This window comes from Nerophis lumbriciformis, linkage group LG26, assembly GCF_033978685.3.
Source record: "Nerophis lumbriciformis linkage group LG26, RoL_Nlum_v2.1, whole genome shotgun sequence".
Classification (NCBI taxonomy): Eukaryota; Metazoa; Chordata; class Actinopteri; order Syngnathiformes; family Syngnathidae; genus Nerophis; species Nerophis lumbriciformis.
The window spans coordinates 10971719-10986573 of record NC_084573.2 but is presented as its reverse complement, the minus strand read 5'-3'; the positions used below and the strand labels follow the sequence as shown (position 1 = coordinate 10986573).

The 14855-nt window shown below is 33.4% G+C and overlaps 1 protein-coding gene across 1 annotated transcript in view; it reads left to right on the top strand.

Moving 5' to 3' along the window:
• Positions 1-3081: 3081 nt before the first annotated feature.
• fzd3a (frizzled class receptor 3a) overlaps positions 3082-14855 on the top strand; it is a 60128-nt gene continuing 48354 nt past the window's right edge. The window contains exons 1-2 of the mRNA XM_061987400.2: positions 3082-3215; positions 7544-7995. Of these exons, the coding sequence (XP_061843384.2) occupies positions 7795-7995 (201 nt within the window). The 5' untranslated portion in view covers positions 3082-3215; positions 7544-7794. The remainder of the gene's footprint in view (positions 3216-7543; positions 7996-14855) is intronic.

Below are 14855 nucleotides of genomic sequence, written 5' to 3'. Positions count from 1 at the left end.
CCGCACCATTTTGATATTTTTCATTTTTCATCAGATTTTGTTAGTCTTTAGCAGGGGCGACGCTAGGGATTTTGGGCCCCATGAAAAGAATCTTTACAGGGCCCCAACACAGTGTCATGGGACGGCGTGGCGCAGTGGTAGAGTGGCCGTGCGCGACCCGAGGGTCCCTGGTTCAATCCCCACCTAGTACCAACCTCGTTGTGTCCTGAGCAAGACACTTCACCCTTGCTCCTGATGGGTGCTGGTTAGCGCCTTGCATGGCAGCTCCCTCCATCAGTGTGTGAATGTGTGTGTGAATGGGTAAATGTGGAAGTAGTGTCAAAGCGCTTTGAGTACCTTGAAGGTAGAAAAGCGCTATACAAGTACAACCCATTTATCATTTATAATTTCATCATCATTAGGGGCCTCTAGAATCCGTCTCCTTTACCCCCCCTTTTCGGTGCCCCACTCTTTAGGGCTCCCCCTAAGTTTAGCTCCAGGGACCCAGAAGGGTCTCAGTCATTTTTTTTTTTTTTAAATAAGTCATACATTATTTTTAAAATGTTCATTCAATTCTTAAATCTCTGGATAAACTTCAGATCTATCTGTAGATATAAAGTAAAATTTTATGTTTTGTGCCCTTTTTGTCAAAACCCTGTTTTGTTTTGTTTTTATAGCCAAACATAAAATATTTCCCCCACCAAAAAATCTACAAAGTGGAATATTTGATGTGAAGTAATTGGAGCCTTAAATACATGAATATTTCATAACATTGATTGTAATGCATTATTATTTCTGGAAAAATTACAGTTTCAACAAAAAAAATCCCACTAAAATTCCTGGGGATCCAAAAGTGTCCCACTCATAAAAGTGATACAAATAAGTCTTACTTTTATTTATTTATTTTTTTTAAACTTTAAACGCTTTAGTGTCCACATCGACTTCAGATCCATCCGTCGTGACAATAACTTCTGTTTTGTTGGATCATCCGTTTTACTGCCATGTGACAGGAACCGTATGGAAACAATTAAGGTATAAAAATAAACATTTATAAAAACTTTTGTACCAGTATATATATGCTCGAGGAACTACACGGTACCAGACCCCCCTGGCCTCTTTGACGGCCACGTCTGGCTCATGTACTTGAAACACAAGACAAACATTGTTTTTTATTGTTTTTGTTTGTTTTTTATCAAATAAAACTTAGTTTTTTTTAATATGGTAAACACACAACATATGCAATATTTTCCTGAATAAATATTTCAAAGTGGAATATTTGGAGCCTTAAATAGGTCAGTAGTTCATAACAACATTGAATTTAATAATTAATTATTATTTTTTGAGCAATGACAGTTTTCAAGCTACCAAATAAATCCCACTAAAATTCCTGGGGATCCAAATGGGTACCACTGATAAAAGTGTTACAAATAATTCATACTTCTTTTTTTTTAAAGCTTAAGTCTCTACATCAACTTCTTGTCCCTCCTAAGTGTTTATTATTATTTAATGATTTTTATTTGTACGTTTTATGGGTGTTTTTTTTATCACTTTTTTTTTATATGACAAACACGCACAATATGAAATATTTTCCCCCAAAAAATCTTCACAGTGGAATATTTGATGTGAAGTAATTGGAGCCTTAAATATGTCGATCATTCATAACAACATTGATTTTAATTAATTATTATTTTTGAGCAACGACTGTTTAAAAAATGTACTAAAATTATTGGGGATCTAAAAGTGAATTTTTTACACTCATAAAAGTGTAAAAAAAAGTAATACTTTTTTCTTTGTTTTACTTTCAACGCTTAAGCCTCTAGATTAACTTCAAATCTATCCGTCAGTTATAAATTTAGATTTTTTTTTTCATGTTTTTTTTATTTGTTTGTTTTATGCCCTTTTTTTTGGTTTTCAAAAAAAGGTTTTTTATATGCCAAACACAAAAAATATGCAATATTTTCCCTTTTTTTTTTAAAGTGGAATATTTGGAGCCTTAAATGGGTCAGTATTTAATAACAACATTGATTTTAATTATTATTTTTGTTTTTTTAGTTCAAAAGAAATACCTGGGGATCCAAAAGGGACCAACTTATAAAAGTGTTAAAAATCATATCTTTTTTTAATTTTTTACTTTTAACATTTAATTATCTAGATCAACTTTAGATCAATCTGTCTATTATAACTTTATTCATGTTTTTTCATGATTTTTGTTTGTTTGTTTTGTGCCCTTTTTTTTAATCAAAGAAAACTTTGTTTTTTGTATGGCAAACACACCAAAATATGCAATATTTTCTTGAAAACATTTCAAAGTTGAATATTTGAAGCTTTGAATAGATCAATCATTTATAACATTGATTTGGATTATATGTATATTATATATATTATATTATTTATTATTATTATTGTCTATTGTGAGCGAACTGTGGTGCTGAATTTCCCCCAGGGATCAATAAAGTACTTTCTATTCTATTCTATTCTATTCTATTCATTATTGTTTTTTGAGTAATGACAGTTTTAGAGAAAAAAACAGTTACAGAGTCAACATTTCAACTTTTCCTCGTTAAATTTCACCCGTTTGCTCGTTTATTCCACTTTCATGTTTGTTTTTGTTTTTAACGATGAACTTGTAGAATGTGCCGCGAGCCATTGGAACATTAGCCGCGGGTCGGAAATGGTCCCCGGGCCGCACTTTGGACACCACTGATTTAGGGCAGTTGTATGATTGATTTTTACATCGAATTAATGGCAATAATGGCGTGATGACTTTTCAAACGCAAACGTGTCTTCTTTGGATACATTTTGCTTTCCAAACGCTTGGATGGGCGGCAGCAAACCTGCTGTGAAGAAAAGAGACGCTAACGCGTCAAGTCAGCAGGTGAAGCGCCGCAAAAAGGAAGCTACCCCCGCATCCTGTCAAAGTAAACTACCCCCCCTGTGGCGACTAAATGTGTCTTCAATGTCACTTTTGATCTTACTTGGTGTTTTTGTTGCTTAGATTTTAACATGCATTTGAAAATCAGCGGGGAAATTATTTTCACGGCTTCTGTCGAGCATTCCCGCGGTGCTTTTAATGTCCGAGCGCTTACCGGAAGTTGCGTGTGTGGACAACTTGGCTTGACGAGGGAGGACCGGAGGAGGAGAGGACGGCCTGGGAGACATTCGCACATTGTTCGTAAAGTCGCGGAATGGCGAGGACTTATTGTTGCCTACGTGTGAATATTCAGCTCCCCAGTCCGGTAAGTTGCTTCAAATGGAACCTGTGTGGCTTTTTCCCTAAATACGGCGCCTTTCTCTTTGACGGCATTTCCGCGCCGGCGGCGGGCTTTTAAGTTATTAATCACCGGCGTGAATATTGTTATCAAATATCAAAAATCCTAACCTGAATTTATTAACCAGTATTTGTTTTCCTTGTGCCACCATTTTTAATTAATTAAATTAAATTAATTAATTTCGGGCGGCTGTACCGAGTGAGTCCCTAATTACGAGTTAGCTTCACGTTGACGTCATCGGCATAGAGTCAATTTGTAGCTTCACGATGACGTCATCAGTGTAGAGTCAATTTGTAATTATTAATAGCGACACACATGTTGGCTAATAGACCCGTCATTTGTTTCATTTAGTTTGTAAAAATGTACCCAGTTGTCCTTAAACGTGTTTTGTAATATATACCTTCAAAATACTACGAACTATAGTGGTTTGTTATGCTCACGTAGTCAGCTAGCTAACATTGTTAGGTAGCCCTGTCTCCGCTACACATCATCGATTCTGGATTCCAAAAAACGTTGAAAAAATGTGGTTCCCATTTACAGTAATGCACCGTAAAAACAATCGTGGATTTTACTGTAAAATACAGTGTTTACAACATATTACAGTACATTGAAAAACTGGTGCACTGATTTTTTTAAAGGAAAAAAATGGCAATTTAGTCGGCAGAATTTTACAGTAAAATCTACTGGTTTTTTTTTTTTTTTTTTTTTAACAACATATTACTCTTTATGGAAAAATGGTACCACTGATTTTTTTTACAATTCTGGCAACTGAGCCGCCAGTTGTTTTTTTTTACCGTCAGAAAATGTAGTAATTTTTCCGTCTAAAGGAATACACAGTAAAAACACTCATATATCTTACATTATTAACTACAATTTTAAACGTAAAATAGTGTTGTTTTTGTACAACATATTACTATAAATGGATGAACTCTACCACAGTTTTTTATTCTGTTAACTGACGTATTACCGTTTTTTTCATTTACAATAATACACCGTAAAAACAACCATAGATTTTACAGTAAAAAACTGTCAACTCAGTCACCAGAATTTTACTGTAATATTCAGTGTTTTTTTTTTACAACATATTACTGTAAAGGAAAAAAAAATACCCCTGTTCTTTTTTTTAATTTTAATTTTTTATTCTGGCAACTGAGCTGCCAGTATTTTACGGTGGAAAAAAATTTGGGTCCCGTTTACAGTAATACCCCGTAAAAACAGCAATCGTAGATTTTACGGTTAAATAGTGTTATTTACAACATTTTACAGTACATGGAGAAACTGGTGCACTTATTTTTTTAAAGGAAAAATAACGGGCAGTTTAGTCGGCAGAATTTTACAGTAAAATCTAATGTTTTTTTTGTTTTGTTTTTTACAACATATTACTCTTTATGGAAAAACGACACCACTGATTGTTTTTAATTCTGGCAACTGAGCTGCCAGTTGGGTTTTTTTACCGTCAAAAAATGTAGTAATTTTTCCGTCTAAAGGAATACACAGTAAAAACAACACTCATAGATTTTCCATTAATAACTACAATTTTAAACTTAAAATAGTGTTGTTTTTTTGTACAACATATTACTATAAATGGGATGAACTCTACCACAGGTTTTTTTTAATTCTGTTTACCGAGCTGCCAGTTTTTTATTGTAAAAAAAACAAACGTGGTACTATTTTTTTTCATTTACAATGATACACCGTAAAAACAATCGTAGATTTTACATTAAACTGTCAACTCACTCACCAGAATTTTACTGTAAACTTCAATGTTTTTTTTACAACATATTATTGTAAATGAAAAAAAAATGCCCCTGTTGTTTTTTAGTTTTATTTTTTATTTTTTTATTTTTTTTATTTTTTATTCTGGTAACTGAGCTGCCGTGATTTTACAATGGAAAGAAATGTAGCACCCATTCCCAACAATCATAGATTTTAAGGTAATAACTGGCAGCAGAACTTTACTGTAAAATACACAGTGTTATAACATATTGTTGTAAATAACAATGGAAAAACTGGCGCACTGATCTTTTTAAAGAAAAAAACTGGCAATTTAGTCGGCAGAATTTTACAGTAAAATCCACTGTTTTTTTTTTGTTTTTTTTTACAACATGTTACTCTTTATGGAAAAACTGTACCACTGATTTTTTTTTAATTCTGGCAACTGATCCCGCCAGTTGGGTTTTTTTGCCGTCAAAAAGTGTAGTCCTTTTTCCGTCTAAAGGAATACACAGTAAAGACTTGGACTTCTTAGACTTCCTTTTTATCGTCATTCAAATTTGAACTTTACAGTACAGATAAGAACGACATTCCGTTGCATTAGCTCATGGTAGTGCAGGATAAAAAATCAATAAGGTGCAGATATAAATAAATAGATTACTGTACAGATAAATATATTGCACTTTTGCATATGCAATATTGCACTTTTGCATATGCAAAAAATAATAATAATAATTATTATAATAATTAATTAATAAAAAATAAATAAAAACAACACTCATAGATTTTACATTAATAACTACAATTTTAAACGTAAAATAGTGTTGTTTTTTTGTACAACATATTACTATAAATAGATTAACTCTTCCACAGTTTTTTTTTTAATTCTGTTAACCGAGCTGCCAGTTTTTTATTGTAAAAAACAAACGTGGTACCGGTTTTTTTTTCATTTACAATAATACACCGTAAAAACGACCATAGATTTTAAAGTAAAAAACTGTCAACTCAGTCACCAGAATTTTACTGTAAAATTCAGTGTGTTTTTTTTTTACAGCATATTACTGTAAATGGAAAAAAAATACCCCTGTTCTTTTTTTTTTTCTTTTTTTATTCTGGCAACTGAGCTGCCAGTATTTTACGGTGGAAAGAAATGTGGTACCTTATTTATAGTAATAGATTGTGAAAACAACAACCTTAGATTTTACGGTAAAAAAAAAACATAAGCTCAGTCAACAGAATTTTATTGTAAAATTGCAGGTGTTTTTTTTACAATTTATTAAAAAAAATGGAAAAATAGCACCACTGATTTTTTTTTCAATTCTGACAAATGAGCGGACAGTTTTTTATTGAAAGAAATGCCGCACTGTTTTCCATTCAGAGTAATACACCGATTTACAGTAATACACCGTGAAAACAATAATTGTAGGTTTGACAATAAAAAAAACTGGCAGCTCAGGCAAAAATTTGACCAAAAAACAGTGCAAAAGACAAGGTACATTTTACTGAAAATGCTTTTGTTTTCTTTAAAGTCTACAACTTCTTTGAAATTATAAGTCAAGCAGATATTTCAGTGTTTATTTGTATTTTGACAAAAACATTTTTTTAAAGTAGGATCATATATTTCTTGCAATATTGTATACTATTAATGTGAGAAATGTATGCAGTTTCGTGCAGTAAATGTATTTTTTTCTGTCCAAATGGGGGGAAAAAGGAATATATTGAATTTTTAGATTGATGCAGATTTGCAGGCATTGGCCAACAAACATTAAAGGTCAAGCTGGATTGTTTTTATTTAGCACGTTTCTAAAACACACCACTGCCCAAAGATGACAACTCAACGGTAAAATATTCAAAATAATCAGCAAAATCACGATAAGCACTAAACATTCTATTTATAAAACCGTTAAAATGTATAAAAGTAGTACAAAATAGGTAAAAGATTAACAATATGGAAAAAAAATCACAATACAAACCATTATGTATATATAAAACACAATTAAAATGCACAAAAATGGTTAAAAAATAGGTAAAAGATTAACAATAAAAAAAACACAAAACAAGACATTCTATGTATGAAACAGCTAAAATGCATAAAATGGTGCAAAAATAAGTTCAAGATGAAAAAAAACCGCAAATACAAAACATCCTTTATTTAAACAGTTAAAATGCATAAACAGTGCAAAAAAAGGTAATATAATTAGAAAGAAAAAAATCACAATAAATACTAAACATTCTATGTATAAAACACAGTTAAAATGCACAAAAATATTGTGAAAAGGGTAAAATATTAAAAATAAAAAAATCACAATAAATTCAACACATACTAAATATAAAACAGTTAAAATGCATAAAAATAGTGCAAAAGAGGTAAAAGATTGAAAATATTACAAATAAAAAAAAACACAATAAATACAAAACAATATATATATAAAACACAGTTAAAATGCATACAAATATTGCAAAAAAGGTAAAAGATTAAAAATACAAAAAAAAACACAGTAAATACATAACATTCTATATATAAAACACAATTAAAATGCTTAAAAAGATACAAATGTCCATATTGTGTGTTTCTCCCTCAGATTGTATGAAAGGTTGGCCCAGTGTGCGCCAGCGTCTCTGATGATGATGATGATGATGATGATGGCGTGAACACGAGCAGAGCGGACGCAGGAAGCTGGAACCACACCCGACTGCAATTGCTCCTGTGATCTGGAGACAAGAATGGACCTTTTTTCCTAGACGCCATCATTGTCTTCTTATCCTCCTCCTCCTCCTACTACTAATACTACTACTGGTGTACTGTTGCTGTCGTCACGACAACACACCGGCCATGGCGCTCCGGTGGATGCTCCCGGTGTGCACGCTGACGGCGTGCGTCGCCATTCCCATGGACGCGGCGGCCGGGAGCCACAACCTGTTCACCTGCGAGCCCATCACCCTGCGGATGTGCCAAGGGCTGGCCTACAATTCCACCTTCATGCCCAACGTGCTGAACCACTATGACCAGCAAACGGCTGCTCTCGCCATGGAGGTAAGGCACTGGTAGCGGCCACTGAGGGTCTGGCTAAGTTTTTGCCACTTCCCTCATTTACCAGTAGAGAGTAAAATCAAGTTGACTTTGTTTATTTGAGTTTTATTTTATCCATTTAACCATATCCAATTGTTTACAATCAGCAAAGTATGGGAAAATACCGTCTAATCGTCACAAATTCAGTCGGCCGTTTTGTACATTTCGCTCCAAATATCTTCGGTAATTTCCGTAGATTCTACATCACAGTAGTAACACTTCTGCACTCTGACCATATTATTAGATTAGTCATACTGGAAATACACAAAAACGTGAAAGATGTGCTGTTTATCATTCACAATCCTTATGTGAGACAAGAACACACATATTCAGTGACATGCAGTCACTAGAGGCAGGTGAGGCCCCGCCTCACCTGCCATCATGGAAAGAAAGAAAAATGTAAAAAGAAAAAAAATTAATTAAATTGTTATATGTATCCAGTGATTATACTATAAAGTTATTTTCCATTTAACTTCACCAGTTTTAGATTATTTTTATTCAAAATCGCTGAATTTTCACATTTGCCGTTCAAATACTGAGAAGAGACGGTGCGGTGAACAGCAGCCAGTTGAGGCACGTCACTCAGTGCCTCAACATGGATTCTGGACTCGGCTAACTGCTGGCCTGCTGTGCAGTGAGACCGTATTGCTATATAAACTATATTATACATTTCCATAGTTTAGTTAGCTGAGGTATATAATGTACAGTGTATTTTGTCAACAACTGTATGTGTGTAACGTATTTCTTGTGCTGAGCGATCATAAAACGGCTGCAAAAGACGCACTGGCTGAGGCTCCAGTAATCCGCCTCCTGCACCCCCGCCGTAGAATTGTTATATCAACTAAAGCCCACACTTAAACTTTCCACGTGCAAGATTTAATCTATTTAAAAAAGTTATTTCATAAGAAGCCAAAAAGTGCAAAAACAATAATGTTCGTGTTGGAGGAGTTGTGAATGACTGCAGGGCCACAACATTAGGTACACCTGCAGACTGCAGGTGTACCTAATTCACAACTCCTCCAACACGAACATTATTGTTTTTGCACTTTTTGGCTTCTTATTAAATAATTTTTGTAACCTATTTCCATGGGCTTTCCTCTTTGTGATGTTAAATTCCTGTTATGCGCTGTTATACAGTATATGCCTTGAGCTCTTATTTTGAAGGCGCTAAGAGCGGAAGTGATGACACGGAGTGGAGCGGAGGTTTTTGAAAGAATGTAAATAAAGTGGTCCTCGTGTAAACTGGAGCCTCCGTGTTTGTTATTTTGTAGTTTCATACAGTATAGGCGACATTTATAAACCCTCGGTTACACTTTTTTAAATAGATTCAATCTTGCACGTGGAAAGTTTAAGTGAGGGCTTTAGTTGATATAACACTCCCGTCAGGGTGTTCATTAATCCAGCACAACAGCGGCGCATGGACTTAATTAATAAGTAAAGGTAAGACCATAATAACGTTTTTTTTTATTAAATGTGCTTTTTTGTGTGCTACAGTTTGTATGTGTAAAGTTAAAGTTAAGTTAAAGTACCAATGATTGTCACACACACACTAGGTGTAATGAAATTTGTCCTCTGCATTTGACCCATCCCCTTGTTCACCCCCTGGGAGGTGAGGGGAGCAGTGGGCAGCAGCGGCGCCGCGCCCGGGAATCATTTTTGGTGATTTAACCCCCAATTCCAAGCCTTGATGCTGAGTGCCAAGCAGGGAAGAATGCTGGTATGAGCTTTTAAACATAACCCGTTAACTGCTGCCAATCAAATGGTGAATAAGATACTCTTTAGGGTTCATATGTTTGTAAATCTGACTGTGATGAAGTCAGTGCCTCACCAGTCATCAACCTCACCGCACGTCACTGCACATATTTGACTTTTTTATGCATTCTAAAGTGTAAATACATATCTAACAATTGAGTCAACAGATGGAGGGTCCTCTCATTATACTCTCTAAAATCATCCAGAAAGAACAAACAATACTCCATTTACATGTCGTGACCTGAAAATGAACCAAATATGAGTGATATTGTTATTATAAGTGCAAACGCAGATGGACTATTTTAGCGGCGTATTGATAGCAGTGAGCTCATGCTAGCTTACGCCGCTACTGTTGACACACTGAGTCGGCGGCTGCTTTTGCTTGGTATCAAATTTGCTTAAAGTAAATTCTAGATTATAATTCATGCATTTCTCACCTGCTAGTAGACAAATGTGGCCATTGACCAACATAAAAGACACAAGAAGACGCTAATTGCGGCAACTTTTTATTAACCCTTCGTGTGGATTGTGATTGATTTATCATCTAAACCAGGCCTGGGCATTTATTTTGACTCAAAAAATGTGTCTTGGGGCCGGTATATCTATTTTTAGGAACACTAATACAAAACTTCACAATAATGTCTGATTGAATGCTGAAAAACGTTATGACAGACCACCTTCAAAAACGTAATGGAATTTTTAAATTTTTCTATGAACGATAAAATACTGAATATTGACAAAATATGAACGTCACACCCCCTTTCGATCGACATATTTTACAATCAAGTGAAACGCAACAAACAGTGAAATATGAACGCGAAGGGTACAAAATAAACCCACCTACAATCTGATACATCTGATATTTGCTGAATTTCCCCCAGAGGTCAATAAAGTACTTTGTATTCTATTCTATTCTAATTTATATATCATTAAGTTTTAGAACTTTGTTGTGAAAATCTCCTTCCGCGTCTGTGGAAACGCTTCCCGCCCACACTGCTTGGTGCCTCGTCTGAGCTGCTGTGACATAGATGACCATAGTAACTAATTATATGACCATAGTAACTAATTAGATGACCATAGTAACTAGTATATCATCCATAAGCACAGATTCCTACCATTGAAATACTTTGTATAGTTGAAGACTTCCGGTCATTAGAAAACATGACTGCACATCATAATGGCAGCTACACTTTCCATCTTAAAGATCTAAAAAAATATATTTGGGAATGTCCAGCAGGCCAGATTGAAAAGCTCAACGGGCCACATGTGGCCCCCGGCCTTAATTTGCCCAGGTCTGATCCAAACGGAATTATGTGAGCGTCCCGTCGGTCGGCATCCCAGCGAGAGTGGAAATATTACAGTAAGTGTTTGTTTTATTATGGTTTATTATGGTTAGTGTGTATGTTTAGCACCTAGCAATGCTGCTAATGCTATAGTGTCACAATAAAGCTACATCCGTTTAGCACTCGGCTTCTAAAACTTATTGCTCATCCTTTTTGTGTTTGGGCTCAACAATATAAGGTCGTGGATCATAATTGTTCCCAAAGTAATCGTTGTTGGCTCTCACAAAGTCTGCTTGATTAGCATTGTTGTTGATGGGGAAGGGATCTGTGGTTCCTCTACGTCACGGATCACGTGACTGGCTAGAACGTTATCTCATATATTATCTCATTTAAAAGCAAATAAGGCATTCACAAAAAATAATTTCACATCCAAATCACGTTTGTTATTCATCCTGATTCTTAAATTGAGTCGTCATTTTAAAAATCACGTCTTTTTAGGCCATTTCTATGCAACCAGAAGGAGCTTTTATAACCTGCTGTGAAAACGTGTCATAATTAATATACCAAATAATTAGGGGTACACAAAAAAATCGATTCACATTCAAATCATGATCTTTAATCATCCCGATTTTAAATCAATTAATCATTTTCAAAATTTGTTTTCAATTTAGATTTTATTTAAATTTTTTACATTTTTAGGCCATCTCTATGCAAACAGAATGAGCTTTTCCTATCTTCTGTGAAAAAGTTTCATTATAATTACTATGTCAAATAATTAGGGGTGCACAAAAAGAATCCCGATTCATCCCGATTTTAAATAGATTCCTAATTTTCAAAAATTGCAATTAAATGTATTTTTATTTTTATTTATTTTTTCATTTTTAGGCCATCTTCATGCGACCAAAATGGAGCTTTTGTAACCTGTAACCTGTTTTAGAAAAGTTGAATTATAATTATTATACCAAGTAGAGATGTCCGATAATATCGGCCTGCCGATATTATCGGCCGATAAATGCGTTAAAATATAATTTCGGAAATTATCGGTATCGTGTGTTTTTATTATCGGTATCGTTTTTTTTTATTTTATTTTTTTTACATTTTTTTATTTTTTATTAAATCAACATAAAAAACACAAGATACACTTACAATTAGTGCACCAACCCAAAGAACCTTCCTCCCCCATTTACACTCATTCACACTCATTCACACAAAAGGGTTGTTTCTTTCTGTTAATAATATTGTGGTTCCTACATTATATATCAATATATATCAATACAGTCTGCAAGGGATACAGTCCGTAAGCACACATTATTGTGCGTGCTGCTGGTCCACTAATAGTACTAACCTTTAACAGTTAATTTGACTAATTTTCATTCATTACTAGTTTCAATGTAACAGTTTTTATATTGTTTTACTTTCTTTTTTATTCAAGAAAATGTTTTTAATTTATTTATCTTATTTTATTTTATGAATTTTTTTTTAAAGTACCTTATCTTCACCATACCTGGTTGTCCAAATTAGGCATAATGTGTTAATTCCACGACTATATATATCGGTATCGGTTGATATCGGTATCGGTTGATATTGGTTTCGGTAATTAAAGAGTTGGACAATATCGGATATCGGCAAAAAGCCATTGTCGGACATCCCTAATACCAAGTAATTAGGTGTTCCCCAAAAATCCTTTCACATCCAAATCGAGATTTTTATTCATCCCGATTTTATATCGACTCATAATTTTCAAAAATTGCGATTACATTTTTATTTGTACATTTTTTTGTTTTATTTTTAGGCCATGTTCATGTGACCAAAATTTAGCTTTTCTAAATTTCTAACCTGTAACCTGTTTTAGAAAGGTTGAATTATAATTATTATACCAAGTAATTAGGTGTTTCCCAAAAATCCTTTCACATCCGAATCGATTATTCATACCGATTTTAAATCGACTCATAATTTTCAAAAATTGCAATTACATTTTTTTATTTTTTATATTTTATTTTTAGGCCATGTTCATGTGACCAAAATTGAGCTTTTCTAAATTTCGAACCTGCATTAGAAAAGTTTATTTGTAAGTTGTATACTAAATAATTAGGTGTTCACAAAAAATCCTTTCACATACAAATCGAGATTTTTATTCATCCCGATTCTGATTCGACTCCTAATTTTCAAAAATATTTTTATTTTTATTTTTTTTAGGCCATGCAACCAGAAGGAGCTTTTATAACCTGTTTTGAATTGGGTTTAATTATAATTATTATACCAAATAATTAGGGGTTCACAAAAAAATCCTGATTCATCCCGATTCTAAATCGATTTCTAATTTTCAAAAATTGCAATAAAATTTTTTTTTTATCCCGATTCTAAATCGATTCCTAATTTTTTAAAAATGCAATTAAAATAATTTTTTTGGTCATTTTTAGGCCATCTTCATGTGACCAACATGGAGTTTTCTAAATTTCTAACCTGTAACCTGTTTTAGAAAAACATTTAATAATTATTATACCAAATAATTGGGTGTTCCCCAAAAATCCTTTCACATCCAAATCGAGATTTTCATTCATCCCGATTTTTAAATCGACTCGTAATTTTCAAAAATTGTTAATTAAATGTTTTTACATTTATTTTAGGCCATGTTCATGTGACCAAAATGAAACTTTTCTAAATTTCTAACCTGAATTAGAAACGTTTATTTATAATTTGTATTCCAAATAATTAGGTGTTCACAAAAAATCCTTTCACATCCAAATCGAGATTTTTATTCATCCCGATTCTGAATCGACTCATAATTTTCAAAAATCGTGTTATTGCTTTTTTAGATTTTTAGGCCATTCAACCAGAAGGAGCTTTTTTAACCTGTTTTAAATTGGGTTCCATTATAATTATTATACCAAATTATTAGGGGTGCACAAAAAAAATCCTGATTCATCCCGATTCTAAATCGATTCCTAATTTTCAAAAATTACAATTAAAATAATTTTTTATCCCGATTCTAAATCGATTCCTAATTTTTGTCATTTTTAGGCCATATTCATGTGACCAACATGGAGTTTTCTAAATTTCTAACCTGTAACCTGTTTTAGAAAAAACATTTTATAATTATTATACCAAATAATTAGGTGTTTCACATCCAAATTGAGATTTTTATTCATCCCAATTCTGAATCGACTCATTTTCAAAAATCTAGTTTTTTTTTAGATTTTTAGGCCATGCAACTAGAAGGAGCTTTTCTAACCTGTTTTGAATTGGGTTCCATTATAATTATTATAGCAAATAATTAGGGGTGCACAAAAAAAATCCTGAGTCATCCCGATTCTAAATAGATTTCTAATTTTCAAAAATTGCAATTAAAACTTTTTTTTTTTTCATTTGTAGGCCATCTCCTTGCGACCAAACGGAGCTTTTCCTACCTGCTCTGAAAGTTTCCTTATAATTATTATACAAATAATTAGTGGTGCACAAAAAAAATCCTGTTTCATCCCGATTCTAAATAGACTTATTTTCAAAAATCGCGTTTTAATTTAAAATGTTATTTTATTTTATTTTTTTTACATTTTTAGACCATCTCCATGTAACTAGGAGGAGCTTTTCTAACCTGTAACCTGTTTTGAAAAAGTTTAATTCTAGTTATTATACCTAATAATACGTTGCGAGAATCGGTTTCAATGGAATCGTGAATGAATTCCGATCAAGTCTTCCGTCCACACTCGCTCGGCTGCGACCCGATTCTTCCCGCACCTTCACCTTCTGCGTTTGGGAGTGTTGTTTCCAAAACATTTGGAAAGAAAATTA